We start from the raw sequence: 18547 nt of genomic DNA on the forward strand, positions 1-18547 counted from the left end.
GCGTCGGGACTTAGGTTTCAGAGAGTCGCGGTCAGGGGAAGCCTCGGGATTCCCTCTGCAGGCGGCGCTGTGGGGGCTCAGGGGGGACAGGTTTTGGTACTCACAGTCGTAGAGTAGTCCGGGGGTCCTCCCTGAGGTGTTGGTTCTCCACCAGCCGAGTCGGGGTCGCCGGGTGCAGTGTTGCAAGTCTCACGCTTCTTGCGGGGAGTTGCAGGGGTCTTTAAATCTGCTCCTTTGGATAAAGTTGCAGTCTTTTTGGAGCAGGTCCGCTGTCCTCAGGAGTTTCTTGTCGTCGTCGAAGCAGGGCAGTCCTCAGAGGATTCAGAGGTCGCTGGTCCCTTTGGAAGGCGTCGCTGGAGCAGAGTTCTTTGGAAGGCAGGAGACAGGCCGGTGAGTTTCTGGAGCCAAGGCAGTTGTTGTCTTCTGGTCTTCCTCTGCAGGGGTTTTCAGCTAGGCAGTCCTTCTTCTTGTTGTTGCAGGAATCTAATTTTCTAGGGTTCAGGGTAGCCCTTAAATACTAAATTTAAGGGCGGGTTTAGGTCTGGGGGGTTAGTAGCCAATGGCTACTAGCCCTGAGGGTGGGTACACCCTCTTTGTGCCTCCTCCCAAGGGGAGGGGGTCACAATCCTAACCCTATTGGGGGAATCCTCCATCTGCAAGATGGAGGATTTCTAAAAGTTAGAGTCACCTCAGCTCAGGACACCTTAGGGGCTGTCCTGACTGGCCAGTGACTCCTCCTTGTTATTCTCATTATTTTCTCCGGCCCTGCCGCCAAAAGTGGGGGCCGGGGCCGGAGGGGGCGGGCAACTCCACTAGCTGGAGTGTCCTGCGGTGCTCTGACAAAGGGGTGAGCCTTTGAGGCTCACCGCCAGGTGTTACAGCTCCTGCCTGGGGGAGGTGTTAGCATCTCCACCCAGTGCAGGCTTTGTTACTGGCCTCAGAGTGACAAAGGCACTCTCCCCATGGGGCCAGCAACATGTCTCTAGTGTGGCAGGCTGCTGGAACTAGTCAGCCTACACAGATAGTCGGTTAAGTTTCAGGGGGCACCTCTAAGGTGCCCTCTGGGGTGTATTTTGCAATAAAATGTACACTGGCATCAGTGTGCATTTATTGTGCTGAGAAGTTTGATACCAAACTTCCCAGTTTTCAGTGTAGCCATTATGGAGCTGTGGAGTTCGTGTAAAACAGACTCCCAGACCATATACTCTTATGGCTACCCTGCACTTACAATGTCTAAGGTTTTGCTTAGACACTGTAGGGGTACAGTGCTCATGCACTGGTACCCTCACCTATGGTATAGTGCACCCTGCCTTAGGGCTGTAAGGCCTGCTAGAGGGGTGTCTTACCTATACTGCATAGGCAGTGAGAGGCTGGCATGGCACCCTGAGGGGAGTGCCATGTCGACTTACTCGTTTTGTCCTCACTAGCACACACAAGCTGGCAAGCAGTGTGTCTGTGCTGAGTGAGAGGTCTCCAGGGTGGCATAAGACATGCTGCAGCCCTTAGAGACCTTCCTTGGCATCAGGGCCCTTGGTACTAGAAGTACCAGTTACAAGGGACTTATCTGGATGCCAGGGTCTGCCAATTGTGGATACAAAAGTACAGGTTAGGGAAAGAACACTGGTGCTGGGGCCTGGTTAGCAGGCCTCAGCACACTTTCAATTGTAAACATAGCATCAGCAAAGGCAAAGGCAAAAAGTCAGGGGGCAACCATGCCAAGGAGGCATTTCCTTACACAACCCCCCCCCCAAACGAAAGAGGATGAGACTAACCTTTCCAAAGAGAGTCTTCATTTTCTAAGTGGAAGAACCTGGAAAGGCCATCTGCATTGGCATGGGCAGTCCCAGGTCTGTGTTCCACTATAAAGTCCATTCCCTGTAGGGAGATGGACCACCTCAACAGTTTTGGATTTTCACCTTTCATTTGCATCAGCCATTTGAGAGGTCTGTGGTCAGTTTGAACTAGGAAGTGAGTCCCAAAGAGGTATGGTCTCAGCTTCTTCAGGGACCAAACCACAGCAAAGGCCTCCCTCTCAATGGCACTCCAACGCTGCTCCCTGGGGAGTAACCTCCTGCTAATGAAAGCAACAGGCTGGTCAAGGCCATCATCATTTGTTTGGGACAAAACTGCCCCTATCCCATGTTCAGAGGCATCTGTCTGCACAATGAACTGCTTAGAATAATCTGGAGCTTTTAGAACTGGTGCTGAGCACATTGCTTGTTTCAGGGTGTCAAAGGCCTGTTGGCATTCCACAGTCCAGTTCACTTTCTTGGGCATTTTCTTGGAGGTGAGTTCAGTGAGGGCTGTCACAATGGATCCATATCCCTTCACAAACCTCCTGTAATACCCAGTCAAGCCAAGGAATGCCCTGACTTGAGTCTGGGTTTTTGGAGCTACCCAGTCCAGAATGGTCTGGATCTTGGGTTGGAGTGGCTGAACTTGGCCTCCACCTACAAGGTGGCCCAAGTAAACCACAGTTCCCTGCCCTATCTGGCATTTGGATGCCTTGATAGAGAGGCCTGCAGATTGCAGAGCCTTCAAAACCTTCTTCAGGTGGACCAGGTGATCCTGCCAGGTGGAGCTAAAGACAGCAATATCATCAAGATAAGCTGTGCTAAAGGACTCCAAGCCAGCAAGGACTTGATTCACCAACCTTTGGAAGGTGGCAGGGGCATTCTTTAAACCAAAGGGCATAACAGTAAACTGATAATGCCCATCAGGTGTGGAGAACGCTGTTTTCTCTTTTGCTCCAGGTGCCATTTTTATTTGCCAGTACCCTGCTGTCAAGTCAAAGGTACTTAAGAATTTGGCAGCATCTAATTTGTCTATGAGCTCATCAGCTCTAGGAATTGGATGGGCGTCTGTCTTGGTGACAGAGTTGAGCCCTCTGTAGTCCACACAAAACCTCATCTCTTTCTTTCCATCTTTGGTGTGAGGTTTGGGGACTAAGACCACTGGGCTAGCCCAGGGGCTGTCAGAGCGCTCAATTACTCCCAATTCCAGCATCTTGTGGACTTCCACCTTGATGCTTTCCTTAACATGGTCAGACTGTCTAAAAATTTTGTTTTTGACAGGCATGCTGTCTCCTGTGTCCACATCATGGGTACACAGGTGTGTCTGACCAGGGGTTAGGGAGAAGAGTTCAGGAAACTGTTGTAGGACTCTCCTACAATCAGCTTGCTGTTGGCCAGAGATGGTGTCTGAGTAGATCACTCCATCTACTGAGCCATCTTTTGGGTCTGATGACAGAAGATCAGGGAGAGGTTCACTCTCTGCCTCCTGATCCTCATCTGTTACCATCAACAGATTTACATCAGCCCTGTCATGGAAGAGCTTAAGGCGGTTCACATGGATCACCCTCTTGGGGCTCCTGCTTGTGCCCAGGTCCACCAGGTAGGTGACCTGACTCTTCCTTTCTAGCACTGGGTAAGGGCCACTCCATTTGTCCTGAAGTGCCCTGGGAGCCACAGGCTCCAGAACCCAGACTTTCTGCCCTGGTTGGAACTCAACCATTGCAACCTTTTGGTCATACCAAAACGTCTGGAGCTGTTGGCTGGCCTCAAGGTTTTTGCTTGCCTTTTCCATGTACTCTGCCATTCTAGAGCGAAGGCCAAGTACATAGTCCACTATGTCCTGTTTAGGCTCATGAAGAGGTCTCTCCCAGCCTTCTTTAACAAGAGCAAGTGGTCCCCTTACAGGGTGGCCAAACAGAAGTTCAAAGGGTGAGAATCCTACTCCCTTCTGTGGCACCTCTCTGTAAGCGAAAAGCAGACATGGCAAGAGGACATCCCATCTCCTTTTGAGCTTTTCTGGGAGCCCCATGATCATGCCTTTTAATGTCTTGTTGAATCTCTCAACTAAGCCATTAGTTTGTGGATGGTATGGTGTAGTGAATTTGTAAGTCACCCCACACTCATTCCACATGTGTTTTAGGTATGCTGCCATGAAGTTGGTACCTCTGTCAGACACCACCTCCTTAGGGAAACCCACTCTGGTAAAGATACCAATGAGGGCCTTGGCTACTGCAGGGGCAGTAGTCGACCTAAGGGGAATAGCTTCAGGATACCTAGTAGCATGATCCACTACTACTAGGATGTACATATTTCCTGAGGCTGTGGGAGGTTCCAGTGGACCAACTATGTCCACACCCACTCTTTCAAAGGGGACCCCCACCACTGGAAGTGGAATGAGGGGGGCCTTTGGGTGCCCACCTGTCTTACCACTGGATTGACAGGTGGGGCAGGAGAGGCAAAACTCCTTAACCTTCTGGGACATATTGGGCCAGTAGAAGTGGTTGACTAACCTCTCCCACGTCTTGGTTTGTCCCAAATGCCCAGCAAGGGGAATATCATGGGCTAAGGTCAGAATAAACTCTCTGAACGACTGAGGCACTACCACTCTCCTAGTGGCACCAGGTTTGGGGTCTCTGGCCTCAGTGTACAGGAGTCCATCTTCCCAATAGACCCTATGTGTTCCATTTTTCTTGCCCTTGGACTCTTCAGCAGCTTGCTGCCTAAGGCCTTCAAGAGAGGGACAGGTTTCTTGTCCCTTACACAGCTCCTCCCTTGAGGGTCCCCTTGGGCCTAAGAGCTCAACCTGATAAGGTTCAAGCTCCAAAGGCTCAGTTCCCTCAGAGGGCAGAACTTCTTCCTGAGAAGAGAGGTTCTCTTTTTCTGACTGTGTTGCAGTTGGTTTCCCAACTGACTTTCCTTTTCTCTTGGTAGGCTGGGCCTTTCTTCCAGACTCCAGCTCTACTATCTTTTCTTAGTTTATTTTAAGAACCACAGGTTCAAATTTAACATGTAATATCTTGTTTGAAAGGTATTGCAGGTAAGTACATTAGGAACTTTGAATCATTTCAATTGCATGTATACTTTTCAAGTTATTCACAAATAGTTACTTTAAAAGTGGACACTTAGTGCAATTTTCACAGTTCCTGGGGGAGGTAAGTTTTTGTTAGTTTTACCAGGTAAGTAAGACACTTACAGGGTTCAGTTCTTGGTCCAAGGTAGCCCACCGTTGGGGGTTCAGAGCAACCCCAAAGTTACCACACCAGCAGCTCAGGGCCGGTCAGGTGCAGAGTTCAAAGTGGTGCCCAAAACGCATAGGCTAGAATGGAGAGAAGGGGGTGCCCCGGTTCCGGTCTGCTTGCAGGTAAGTACCCGCGTCTTTGGAGGGCAGACCAGGGGGGTTTTGTAGGGCACCGGGGGGGACACAAGCCCACACAGAAATTTCACCCTCAGCGGCGCGGGGGCGGCCGGGTGCAGTGTTAGAACAAGCGTCGGGTTCGCAATGGAAGTCAATGGGAGATCAAGGGATCTCTTCAGCGCTGCAGGCAGGCAAGGGGGGGCTTCCTCGGGGAAACCTCCACTTGGGCAAGGGAGAGGGACTCCTGGGGGTCACTTCTGCAGTGAAAGTCCGGTCCTTCAGGTCCTGGGGGCTGCGGGTGCAGGGTCTTTTCCAGGCGTCGGGACTTAGGTTTCAGAGAGTCGCGGTCAGGGGAAGCCTCGGGATTCCCTCTGCAGGCGGCGCTGTGGGGGCTCAGGGGGGACAGGTTTTGGTACTCACAGTCGTAGAGTAGTCCGGGGGTCCTCCCTGAGGTGTTGGTTCTCCACCAGCCGAGTCGGGGTCGCCGGGTGCAGTGTTGCAAGTCTCACGCTTCTTGCGGGGAGTTGCAGGGGTCTTTAAATCTGCTCCTTTGGATAAAGTTGCAGTCTTTTTGGAGCAGGTCCGCTGTCCTCGGGAGTTTCTTGTCGTCGTCGAAGCAGGGCAGTCCTCAGAGGATTCAGAGGTCGCTGGTCCCTTTGGAAGGCGTCGCTGGAGCAGAGTTCTTTGGAAGGCAGGAGACAGGCCGGTGAGTTTCTGGAGCCAAGGCAGTTGTTGTCTTCTGGTCTTCCTCTGCAGGGGTTTTCAGCTAGGCAGTCCTTCTTCTTGTTGTTGCAGGAATCTAATTTTCTAGGGTTCAGGGTAGCCCTTAAATACTAAATTTAAGGGCGGGTTTAGGTCTGGGGGGTTAGTAGCCAATGGCTACTAGCCCTGAGGGTGGGTACACCCTCTTTGTGCCTCCTCCCAAGGGGAGGGGGTCACAATCCTAACCCTATTGGGGGAATCCTCCATCTGCAAGATGGAGGATTTCTAAAAGTTAGAGTCACCTCAGCTCAGGACACCTTAGGGGCTGTCCTGACTGGCCAGTGACTCCTTGTTATTCTCATTATTTTCTCCGGCCCTGCCGCCAAAAGTGGGGGCCGGGGCCGGAGGGGGCGGGCAACTCCACTAGCTGGAGTGTCCTGCGGTGCTGTGACAAAGGGGTGAGCCTTTGAGGCTCACCGCCAGGTGTTACAGCTCCTGCCTGGGGGAGGTGTTAGCATCTCCACCCAGTGCAGGCTTTGTTACTGGCCTCAGAGTGACAAAGGCACTCTCCCCATGGGGCCAGCAACATGTCTCTAGTGTGGCAGGCTGCTGGAACTAGTCAGCCTACACAGATAGTCGGTTAAGTTTCAGGGGGCACCTCTAAGGTGCCCTCTGGGGTGTATTTTGCAATAAAATGTACACTGGCATCAGTGTGCATTTATTGTGCTGAGAAGTTTGATACCAAACTTCCCAGTTTTCAGTGTAGCCATTATGGTGCTGTGGAGTTCGTGTAAAACAGACTCCCAGACCATATACTCTTATGGCTACCCTGCACTTACAATGTCTAAGGTTTTGCTTAGACACTGTAGGGGTACAGTGCTCATGCACTGGTACCCTCACCTATGGTATAGTGCACCCTGCCTTAGGGCTGTAAGGCCTGCTAGAGGGGTGTCTTACCTATACTGCATAGGCAGTGAGAGGCTGGCATGGCACCCTGAGGGGAGTGCCATGTCGACTTACTCGTTTTGTCCTCACTAGCACACACAAGCTGGCAAGCAGTGTGTCTGTGCTGAGTGAGAGGTCTCCAGGGTGGCATAAGACATGCTGCAGCCCTTAGAGACCTTCCTTGGCATCAGGGCCCTTGGTACTAGAAGTACCAGTTACAAGGGACTTATCTGGATGCCAGGGTCTGCCAATTGTGGATACAAAAGTACAGGTTAGGGAAAGAACACTGGTGCTGGGGCCTGGTTAGCAGGCCTCAGCACACTTTCAATTGTAAACATAGCATCAGCAAAGGCAAAAAGTCAGGGGGCAACCATGCCAAGGAGGCATTTCCTTACAATTGACAACAGGCTTCCCTCTCCTTCCAAGGTGCTAGCTACTCTGCTTAAACAATGGAGATGACCCTCTCCCAGGTGAACCCCATTTGCTCTTTAAAGAGTGCTTCAGCTTTGAAGCGTGGCTTTTGGGTCAACACCTGTGTGGCTTCCTGTAGGAGGGAGGTAACACATCTCTTCGGTGCAGGCCCCTAGTGCCTCCTTTACTAGGAGTCGTTAGCATGTCTCTCTAAGAGTGCAGAAAGCTGTCTCAGGTTCAAGCTCTATGCACAACCATTAATTGCACAGGAGATTGAAGGCAACAAAGTGGCAACTTTGAGAATGTTGCACACTCACTGGTCACATTAATTACGACTTGAGAGCCAAGTCAGGCTTAATGCAACAAGCTGTTTGACATCTTGGAGTATCAACTCTGGTTGCACCGTTGAGGAGTTAGCACAGCTGAGTGGTCAGCTTGTAATCCTGCACTTGCCAACGGGACACCCAAGTCTTTCCAATGTACAAAACGTCAGTTTCCGGTTTTTACTGTCAGGATATGAAAGATACATGTTTGGCCCACGAAATATGCTGCACCCTGCCTTAAGGTTCTGTATGCCTGCCATGGGGTGACTTACACATTTTTCAGGGGGACATTTGACTTTGCCATAGCTTAAAATGCAAAGTCGAGCTAGCAGTTTGGAACTACTCTTCTCGTCTGCAATGGCAGACTGGGAGACCTGTTTTACCTTGGTCACATCCAGGGTGGCAAAACTAGTGCTGCAATCCCTGGGATGACTCTAACTTACAGGCCCTAGGTACCATATACTAGGGGCTTACAGGTAAGTGAGCTTATGCCAGTTGAGTATAGCCAAGAGAATGGAGTTAGGGCACTAGCACGGAGGTATGGCTAACAGGCCTCAGTGTACTCTCAGAGTGGAAGCCCAGCGCTCTCAGCACTGCAACCTCGTTAAGAAGCAGGAGTGCCACATCTGCCAATTTTTGGATACCCTTTGCCACACATTTCTAAATGAGGCCCTGAGTCTTTAGCTTATGAGAAGGCACTCAACCCTCTGTTCTGATGCATCTTGTCTTTTTTGATGATTTCTGTCCCCAATAATTATCATGGTCTGTCAAAACCCTGTTTATTAATTTACCGTACAATAGCAATTTGACAAGAAATGTCTTTGATTGCAGGAAATTTGGCAGTGCACAGCACAAAGTCAAATGGTTTGGTAGTCAACATGAACAAGATAGAGTATTTAATGAAGACAGGTGATTCGACTGGTAAGGTGGCACTGGGAGATAGCTTTAGGTTTAGCCCTCGAGCTGTTTGGAGAGTGGTAATAGTGGGACCAGCTGGCAAGCACTGGAGCATCACACACTGCGATTAAGCAGTACTGTAGGAAGTTGGCTCTGTATGCACTATTTCAAAGTAAGGAATAGTATGCACAGAGTCCAAGGGTTCCCCTTAGAGGTAAGATAGTGGCAAAAAGAGATAATACTAATGCTCTATTTTGTGGTAGTGTGGTCGAGCAGTAGGCTTATCAAAGGAGTAGTGTTAAGCATTTGTTGTACACACACAAGCAATAAATGAGGAACACACACTCAGAGACAATTCCAGGCCAATAGGTTTTTGTATAGAAAAATATATTTTCTTAGTTTATTTTAAGAACCACAGGTTCAAGATTTACCTGTAATACTTCAAATGAAAGGTATTGCAGGTAGGTACTTTAGGAACTTTGAATAATCAAAATAGCATACACAGTTTTCATATAAATCACATATAGCTATTTTAAAACTAGACAGTGCAATTTTCAACAGTTCCTGGGGGGAGTAAGAGTTAGTTAGTTTTTGCAGGTAAGTAAACCACCTACGGGGTTCAAGTTTGGGTCCAAGGTAGCCCACCGTTGGGGGTTCAGAGCAACCCCAAAGTTACCACAACAGCAGCTCAGGGCCGGTCAGGTGCAGAGGTCAAAGTGGTGCCCAAAACGAATAGGCTTCAATGGAGAAGGGGGTGCTCCGGTTCCAGTCTGCCAGCAGGTAAGTACCCGCGTCTTCGGAGGGCAGACCAGGGGGGGTTTGTAGGGCACCGGGGGGGACACAAGTTAGCACAGAAAGTACACCCTCAGCAGCACGGGGCGGACGGGTGCAGTGTGCAAACACACGTCGGGTTTCCAATGTAAATCAATGGGAGACCAAGGGGTCTCTTCAGCGATGCAGGCACGAGGGGGGCTCCTCGGGGTAGCCACCACCTGGGCAAGGGAGAGGGCCTCCTGGGGGTCACTCCTGCACTGGAGTTCCGATCTTTCAGGTCCTGGGGGCTGTGGGTGCAGAGTCTTTTCCAGGCGTCGGGATCTAGGAGTCCGGCACCGCGGTCAGGGGGAGCCTCGGGATTCCCTCTGCAGGCGTCGCTGTGGGGGCTCAGGGGGGGGCAACTCTGGCTACTTACAGTCTCGTAGTCGCCGGGGAGTCCTCCCTGAAGTGTTGTTTCTCCACAAGTCGAGCCGGGGGCGTCGGGTGCAGAGTTGCAAGTCTCACGCTTCCGGCGGAAAACGCAGTTGTCTTGAAGTTGCTTCTTTGGAAACAAAGTTGCAGTCTTGGGTGAACAGAGCCGCTGTCCTCAGGAGTTTTTTGGTCCTTCTAGAGCAGGGCAGTCCTCTGAGGATTCAGAGGTCGCTGGTCCTGGGGAAAGCGTCGCTGGAGCAGTGTCTTTTCGAAGTGGGGAGACAGGCCGGTAGAGCTGGGGCCAAAGCAGTTGGTGTCTCCGTCTTCTTCTGCAGGGTTTTTCAGCTTAGCAGTCCTCTTCTTCTTAGGTTGCAGGAATCTATCTTGCTGTGTTCTGGGAGCCCCTAAATACTTGATTTAGGGTGTTGTTTTAGGTCTGGGGGGTTAGTAGCCAATGGCTACTAGCCCTGAGGGTGGCTACACCCTCTTTGTGCCTCCTCCCTGATGGGAGGGGGGCACATCCCTAATCCTATTGGGGGAATCCTCCATCTGCAAGATGGACGATTTCTAAAAGTCAGTCACCTCAGCTCAGGACACCTTAGGGACTGTCCTGACTGGCCAGCGACTCCTCCTGGTTTTTCTCATTATCTCTCCTGGACTTGCTGCCAAAAGTGGGGGCTGTGTCCAGGGGGCGGGCATCTCCACTAGCTGGAGTGCCCTGGGGCATTGTAACACGAAGCCTGAGCCTTTGAGGCTCACTGCTAGGTGTTACAGTTCCTGCAGGGGGGAGGTGTGAAGCACCTCCACCCAGAGCAGGCTTTTGTTTCTGTCCTCAGAGAGCACAAAGGCTCTCAACACATGGGGTCAGAAACTCGTCTCTCAGCAGCAGGCTGGCACAGACCAGTCAGTCCTGCACTGAACAATTGGGTAAAATACAGGGGGCATCTCTAAGATGCCCTCTGTGTGCATTTTTTAATAAATCCAACACTGGCATCACTGTGGGTTTATTATTCTGAGAAGTTTGATACCAACTTCCCAGTATTCAGTGTAGCCATTATGGAGCTGTGGAGTTCGTTTTTGACAGACTCCCAGACCATATACTCTTATGGCTACCCTGCACTTAAAATGTCTAAGGTTTTGCTTAGACACTGTAGGGGCATAGTGCTCATGCACCTATGCCCGTACCTGTGGTATAGTGCACCCTGCCTTAGGGCTGTAAGGCCTGCTAGAGGGGTGACTTACCTATGCCACAGGCAGTGTGAGGTTGGCATGGCACCCTGAGGGGAGTGCCATGTCGACTTAGTCATTTTCTCCCCACCAGCACACACAAGCTGGCAAGCAGTGTGTCCGTGCTGAGTGAGGGGTCCCTAGGGTGGCGTAAGACATGTTCCAGCCCTTAGAGACCTTCCCTGGCATCAGGGCCCTTGGTACCAGGGGTACAAGTTACAAGGGACTTACCTGGGTGCCAGGGTTGTGCCAATTAGCAGGGTCCCAGCACACTTCTCAGTCAAGTCAGCATCAGTATCCAGCAAAAAGTGGGGGGTAACTGCAACAGGGAGCCAATTCTTTACAAGTACTTACTCAACCCTTTATAGAAACCAGCAGAAAAATGTTTGGGTAAAAAACAGAATAATCAGGAATGCAATCTGTCAACTGAGATTTTACTTTGACTGCAGAGTTGAAAGAAGCCTTTTTGTGGCCAGGACTTGAGAGCAGCATGTACAAGGAGCAAATAGGAGGAATGGAAAAATGTTTTCCAAACAACGACAATCTAGAGAGCATTGATGATCACCTAGGCAGTTACTGAAAAAATACAAGTTCAGCATAATTCCAGTGAGCATGGATACAGTAAACAATGCACATACTTGATGAAGACACAAACAAAAGTTAATGTAAACCTGACCCGCATCCATAACATATTTCTGGTACTAACTACCATTATCGCACTCTAGAAAAAAAGCAAATCTGTTAGAGGGAGTGACTAGTACTGTTCAAACCTTCAGGGTCCCTTTCCTAAGAACTGCTCACCTGACGGTACCGCTGTGTGCTCTGGATCATGTGCATGTACATGTTGTAGACAAAGTTGGCCATTTCAGGCATGTTCTTTATCGCTTGAGCAGGGTATGGTGGCATCTCTCCATTCTTGGGGAAAAAAACACAATTTTGGGGGAAATTAGTATTAAAGAAACAAGAAAACCCTTCACATTCAGATTACCTGAAAACACATTCCAGTTACATAAATTCACAGCTGGTTCATAAGGAAAGGACATGAACAAAGCAATCATTTTAGGCAGGAATTATATTGTGGGGTTAACCATCAGTTGTCACCTACAAATAGTGCCCCAGTCAAAAGCTCAAAGTGCCACGCTGTATTCATTAATGTGTAAAGTTACATAGCAGGGGACTTCCTGAAAAAAAAAAATGAAAAAAAAAAAAACATTTTATTTGAATTAATAACTTTTCCAGCACATCATCCTCCTCAGATTTATAATCTTAGAATAATTCTGGATACTAAGCTGGTCCACGGGGGCAACCATATTTTAATGTTAAAATGCCAGATTTTATATAAAATGTTTTCCATGTTCAACATTTAATGAAAATTTGAAATTCAAAGAAAGAAAACTGTACATAAAGTGATTGCTCCTTTAAATTTAGCTTTTAACTTTATGAAATGATTTCCACCCAGGGAGCTGAGTATCATAAAAGAGTCCACTTCTCCTCAAGAAAGGATCAACTGAGAATCTGGGGAGCAGATTCATTCAGGAAAATTATTATTACAGTTACATCACTCTTCCTTCTGTAGCAGAAGATCTTCCCCAGACCCATAAATAATATTCATATAGCATCTAGGACTCTAGCCTACGCCGCCCACTTCTGTTAAAACGTAGAGGCGCATGGTTCGACTATGATTTCTGTTCAACATCCAGATTTACCTGCAATTTAAACTCCTTCCACAAATCTTGTCATGAGATATGTAGTCCATGGTAGTTGGGGGCTTGTGTGCTTTAGCATCTCATTTACAGCAATTCAATCTACTTGGCCCTCAAACAATATATTACAAAAGCTTTAATGCTTGCAACACCTGGAAGTAAAGTTCTGTATAGCTATATCTACAAATGTGTACAATTCTACAATGATCAAACATTAATATAGGTAAACACAAGTTGTGGGGCCCATAATTATATAAAGCACAACTCAATATATATGAAGTGGCTATACTGTGCTCATAGTAGAAGGTTAGGGTTTTAGAAAAATTACCTGTCTCACTACATACTATTAAAAAACAAACAAACAAAAAAAAAAAACATTTCTTTATTTTTTTGCCTCAATTACACAGGCTCTGTGCATTACTGGCATGGTTCTGATTCACATTCTTTTCAGGCCTCCTCAATATATGTGAATAGGATCACAATAAGTGGGTTACATGCAGTCTGCATGCACCAACATACCCTCTTGACCAAGGACAAGTAGCGCTGAACCCCACGAAAATAGAATCTTGCTCTGGATTCATAACCCAACTAACCAGGTGGTCCATGAACTCGCTGCCCTGCCACATCCACCACAGCTAATAGGGAAAACTCCTGAAAAGCCAGTTCATAGGTCATTCCTGCAGTGATAGAGCACAGCACAAGGGTGGCCTCCCACTCTTGTGCTGTGTTATCCCACTCCCCCAAAGCTGCCGTCATGCAACAAAGCTGGAGCTCTAGCTGCTCCAGTGTCTGCTCAATAAAACCCATTTGTATCCCAATCTGGGCCTGGGATACAGAGGTTTCATGCCCCAATGGCACATCATCTTGCTTTGGGCTCAGGGCACAGCCGAACAGGGGATGCCCAGCTTGAACTGACTTGGATTGTGTCCCTATATCTTGACAACCGTAGCAACCAAAGTTCTGATTACTCTAAAAATCTACTAGTAACATCTTCGTCTTCCAATCAATGACAATGCATTCACTATGCCTCTGGGCCCTCTACCTTAACTATGGCAGCACTTAGCTTAAAGTCCTCAACAATCACACAGGTTCACCCATCGTAGCTGCTGCGCTGTTGCTTCTAACATTACACAATGCTCCCACTTAATACTTGCTCACATCCATTGAGGACTAATTCAACATCTGGGTCCTTATTAGCTACCAAATCCTAAGACGCTTGGACGAACACCCCTCTTCTTTTCATCACTTTAATATCATGAAGGCGCATGCCTCTACCACCCAATTCCACATTCCCATCCCAAGGCAAAAATACATTACTAAGTACAGGTTTGCTTGATATGTCCACCACTGATCCTTTGGGTTCTCAAATGAACCGTTAGTAAAAGTAGCAATTGATCCTCTTGATGCCTGTCAGGCTCCCCATTCTAAGAAGAGATGTATCATTGTCCTTGCAGTCTATTTTTAGCAAGAGGCCAGAAATCAAATTTGTTCCCAGGCCACACTTGGGTGGCTATTTTCTAGCAGATGTGTTTCCTATTCAAACAATGGAAGTCTCATAAAAAACTGTACAATTTATGAAGAAGTGCAGCATCAGGCGTAAGACAGTAACTCTGGGTCCTCCCAACAGCCTTGTTGGGTGGACCAAGAGGAGGATAACAAAATGCATTCAACAGTCGTGTGCAAACCATGTATTACTGCAACAGTAAGATCTTCATTGGGTTCTATTACAACAGAATGCAGTCACTGCTTTTTCACTGCTTCAGGTGCACAGAGGGTATAGATTTAACTCCAAACTTTGTTCTGCGTGGATGAGTTTACAGATCGAAAACTGGAATAACTACTTTGGTCATGAATAACTTCTTGCAGTGTTACCTTTACACAAACAGCTGCAAAAGACTGGTAAAATCCTAACTGACCTGGTCAGTGAACTGCTGTACCTCCGTGTAGCTCCTCCAGTAAGTCCACCCTGTGTTTGTTCAACTCTGACCCCAGTCAGAAGTTCAAGGCCATCCTCCACCCGCAGGCTCCTGTCTGCGCCTCATTCCTTGCGTCTAGTGGGAGAGCTTTGCTCTTCTGCTAGGCTGCCCACCTGCCCTCTTTTTCTCCATCTTCGCCCTACATGCTTTTCTGCTTGCGGTATTGTGCCCCTGTGCTTTTCTGTGCTTTTTTCCTTTCTGATTCCTTTTTTTAAACTCTAATTTTCCGATTTTCTTCTCCTGATTTTCTTCTCTTTCTTGCGTCCCTCTCCCCGCCGCTGCTGCCCTGTCCCCTTTTTGCTCTGGTTTTCCTGCTCCTGCCTCCCATATGTCCTCTCCTACCCCTCTCCCTACTTAATGGCGGGCGCACACAGTGTGCGTGCCACTGGCACGCGCGACCTGACTGCAAACAGTACCAGGGCCCCCTGGTCCTTACACCCGCGACCTCTACGCACTCAACCCAGGACAGAACAACTGAAAGCCCTCATCACCAGCCGACACCCATGGAACCATCAGCTGCCGCCAATCCTACACCACCAACAAGACCTTCAACCCAGCACAACCCACCCGCAACAACACACCCACACCGAAGATCCTGAAATGCATCCTCCTCGACATCTGCTCCCTCCTCAAACATGCCACCGAAATCTGGGACCTCCTGGACTGCACCACCCTGGACGTCGCATTCCTCACCGAAACATGGACCAACACCACCTCTGGCCCGGACATTGCCATCACCATTCCCCAAGGCTCACCCCGAAAGACCGCCCCAGCTGCCCTGTGAGGGTGGGGGTGGTGGGGAGGGGGGTGGGGTGAGGGGGGGGGGAGGGGGGTGGCGGAGGAGAGGGGTTCAGAAGCAACATCGTCCACAAATCTAGCATCCAACTGAGTACACACTCCGAAGACCCCACAAGCCTGATGGAACACCTCCACTTCAAACTTCAGCCAAGTCCAACGTTCACCCTCAGGGGAACCCTCATCAACCGCCCACCCGGGCCCCGTGCACCTTTTTCCAACTCCATCACAGACAGTATCACCGCAAGCCATCGCAGCCTCCAACTACAGATTGCTGGGAGACCTTAACTTCCACCTCGACAACCTACAAGACCCCAACACCGCATCCCTCCTAGACAACCTCCACAACATAGGGCTCCGACAGATTGTGACGGAACCAATGCATTGAGCAGGACACACCCTCGACCCCCATCTTCACAACAGGAAGCTCCGCCACCTTCAGCCACACCTACGAACTTCCATGGACAGACCATTGCAGCATCCATTTCACCTTCAACACACCCACCATCATAAGACCCCAAAAACAACCATCCTGTAGAAGCTGGGCAAGAATCACCGACGACCAGTTCACCGCCACCCTCGCCAACTCCACCCCTCCCATCGCACACGAAGACGACCCGAACATCGCAGCCCGCACCTTGCACAAATGGATCGTCGACTGCGCCAACACCACAGCCCCCCTCAAAAAGAACAACAGCACCCATGTCAAGAAAGCCAGCTGGTTCACCGCAGAACTCTGAGAATCCAGACGCACATGTCCACGCCTCGAGAAAATTTGAAGAAACACCAAATCTATAGAAGCTCAAATCAACTTCAGAGCCACCACCAGCACACACCATCTCATCAAAAGCACGAGAAAGAAAACAGTACAAGAAAAAATCTCCTCACACGCACACAACAGCAAGGAACTCTTCAGCATCATCAAGGAGTTGCCCCAACCCAACAGCGAAGCAACGGACATCCCACCCTCACAAGATCTCTGCAACAAACTCAACATGTACTTCCACCACAAAATCAAGACCATCTACGACAACTTCAGCGAGCACAACCTACGTGCAGAACCCCCTCCTACGGAACCCGACATCAAAAAACCAACGATCACCAACTGGACCCCCCCCCCCCCTCCCCCCCAAGATACACTGAAGACAATGAGAACCATACACTCTGGGGCCCCCATGGACCCATGCCTTTACCACACCTTCAACTGAGCCGCTGAAACCATCGCCTCCAAGCTCCACCTCACCATCAACTGCTCTTTAACAGACGCCTCTTTCCCTGATGACTGGAAACACGCTGAGATCAACCCTCTCTTCAAGAAACCCTCGGCGGACCCCACCGACCTCAAGAACTACAGGCCCTTCTCCCTGCTCCCTTTTCCAGTGAAAGTCATTGAGAAAGCCATCAACAGCTAACTCGCCACTTTCATCGAAGACCACAACATCCTCGACTACCAATCTAGCTTCAGAAAAAAACCACAGCACAGAAACAGCCCTCGCTGCTGGACAAGGGAAGAGACTGCAGCCCTTATACTGCTCGACCTCTCGGCGGCCTTTGACACAGTCTCCCACCACACCCTGATATACAGACTTCACAAGGCCAGCATCAGAGACAAGGGCCTCGACTGGATCCGATCTTTCCTCTCCAGCAGAACTCAAAGAGTAAAACATCCCCCCTTCCTCTTGGACCCCACACCTACCACCTGCGGAGTTCCCCAGGGATCCTCCTTAAGCCCCACGCTGTTTAACATCTAAATGGCCCCACTGCCACCATCATCAGAAACTACGGACTCAACATCGTCTCCTATGCTGACGACACCCAACTCATCCTCTCCCTATCCAACGAACCCAACACAGCCAGACACAACTTCCGTGAAGGCATGGGAGCAGTCGCCAGCTGGATGAAAAGCAGCTACCTACAGCTCAATGCAGACAAAACTGAAGTACTCATCATGGGCCCTCAACCAGACACGTGGAATGACTCCTGGTAGCCCTCCACCTTCGGAAGCCCACCCACCCCCACGAACCAAGCCCGCAACCTCAGAATTATCCTGGACTCCAAACTCAACATGGAGCGCCAAATCAACTTGGTTGCATCCACCTGCTTCCGCACCCTCCACCGCCTACGCAAGACATTCAAATAGATCCCCCTCGAACACCGAAAGACCGTCACACATGCCCTTGTTACCAGCAGATTGGACTACGGCAACGCGCTCTACGCTGGACTCATCAAGAAACTCACCCGCAAACTACAGAACATCCAGAACGCCGCCGCCAGACTGGTCCTCGACCTACCCCAACACTGACACATCTCCAAGCACCTGCACACACTACAATGGCTCCCCATATAGAAAAGAATCACCTTCAAGATCCTCATCCAAGCACACAAAGCCCTCCACTGCACCAGGCCAGCCTACCTGAACAGGTGACTCAATTTCCACGTACTTCACAGGGTCCTGCGCTCAGCCGAGCTCTCTCTCGCCGAAGCACCCCGCATCAGAAAAACAAGAACAGGGGGATGCTCATTCTCCTACATCGCCACCACAGCCTGGATCGCCCTACTGCCCCACCTCATAAAGACTACACCCCTCCTCAACTTCATGAAAAAGATGAAGACATGGCTATTTAAAGACATGGATATTTGAAGAACCACCGCACTGAAGGATGCTCCCTCCACCCCCACATACCCCCCCACACACACAAACACACACACACACACAACCTCAGCACCTTGAGTCCCTCACGGGTGAGTAGCTGCGCTTAACAAACACTGATTGATTGATAAAATTACAAATAACGTAGTAGAGCCCTTAATTTCAAGATTGCCATAATTGTGTAGTTAAGAACACAAGACATCCAAATTCAGGGAGCCATAGTTCACTGAAAAAGTGTAAGGCTACTCTGTTAGAGTACATTTTAAGTGGTGAAATGTTAGTAAAGTTGATGGCAGATGACCTGGGGAAAAGTTGAAAGTGAGAACTTAAGGAGGAATGGAATAGACTTTTCCATCAGAATAGGTGAACCTAAGAGCAGAGAAAGAAAATGCAGTACACTTACATGAATGATAGACTATGGGGGTCACTATGACCCCGGCGTTAATATGGAAGGAAAGTACTGCCAACAGGCTGGCGGTACTTTTCTCCATATTAAGACATTGGCGGTTTGGCTCAAGCCAAACCGCCAATGTACCACACCGACTGCCACCGGCCGTCACTATCCCACCTGTGGGATTATGACCC

General features: G+C 49.5%; 1 protein-coding gene across 1 annotated transcript in view; it reads right to left on the reverse strand.

The window, feature by feature from the left end:
• Positions 1-18547, reverse strand: part of AQR (aquarius intron-binding spliceosomal factor) — a 576085-nt gene that overhangs the window by 17285 nt on the left and 540253 nt on the right. Inside the window, exon 34 of the mRNA XM_069208869.1 lies at positions 11640-11753. Coding sequence (XP_069064970.1) covers positions 11640-11753 — 114 coding nt within the window. The remainder of the gene's footprint in view (positions 1-11639; positions 11754-18547) is intronic.

The sequence above is a fragment of the Pleurodeles waltl genome, chromosome 9, assembly GCF_031143425.1.
Source record: "Pleurodeles waltl isolate 20211129_DDA chromosome 9, aPleWal1.hap1.20221129, whole genome shotgun sequence".
NCBI lineage: Eukaryota > Metazoa > Chordata > Amphibia > Caudata > Salamandridae > Pleurodeles > Pleurodeles waltl.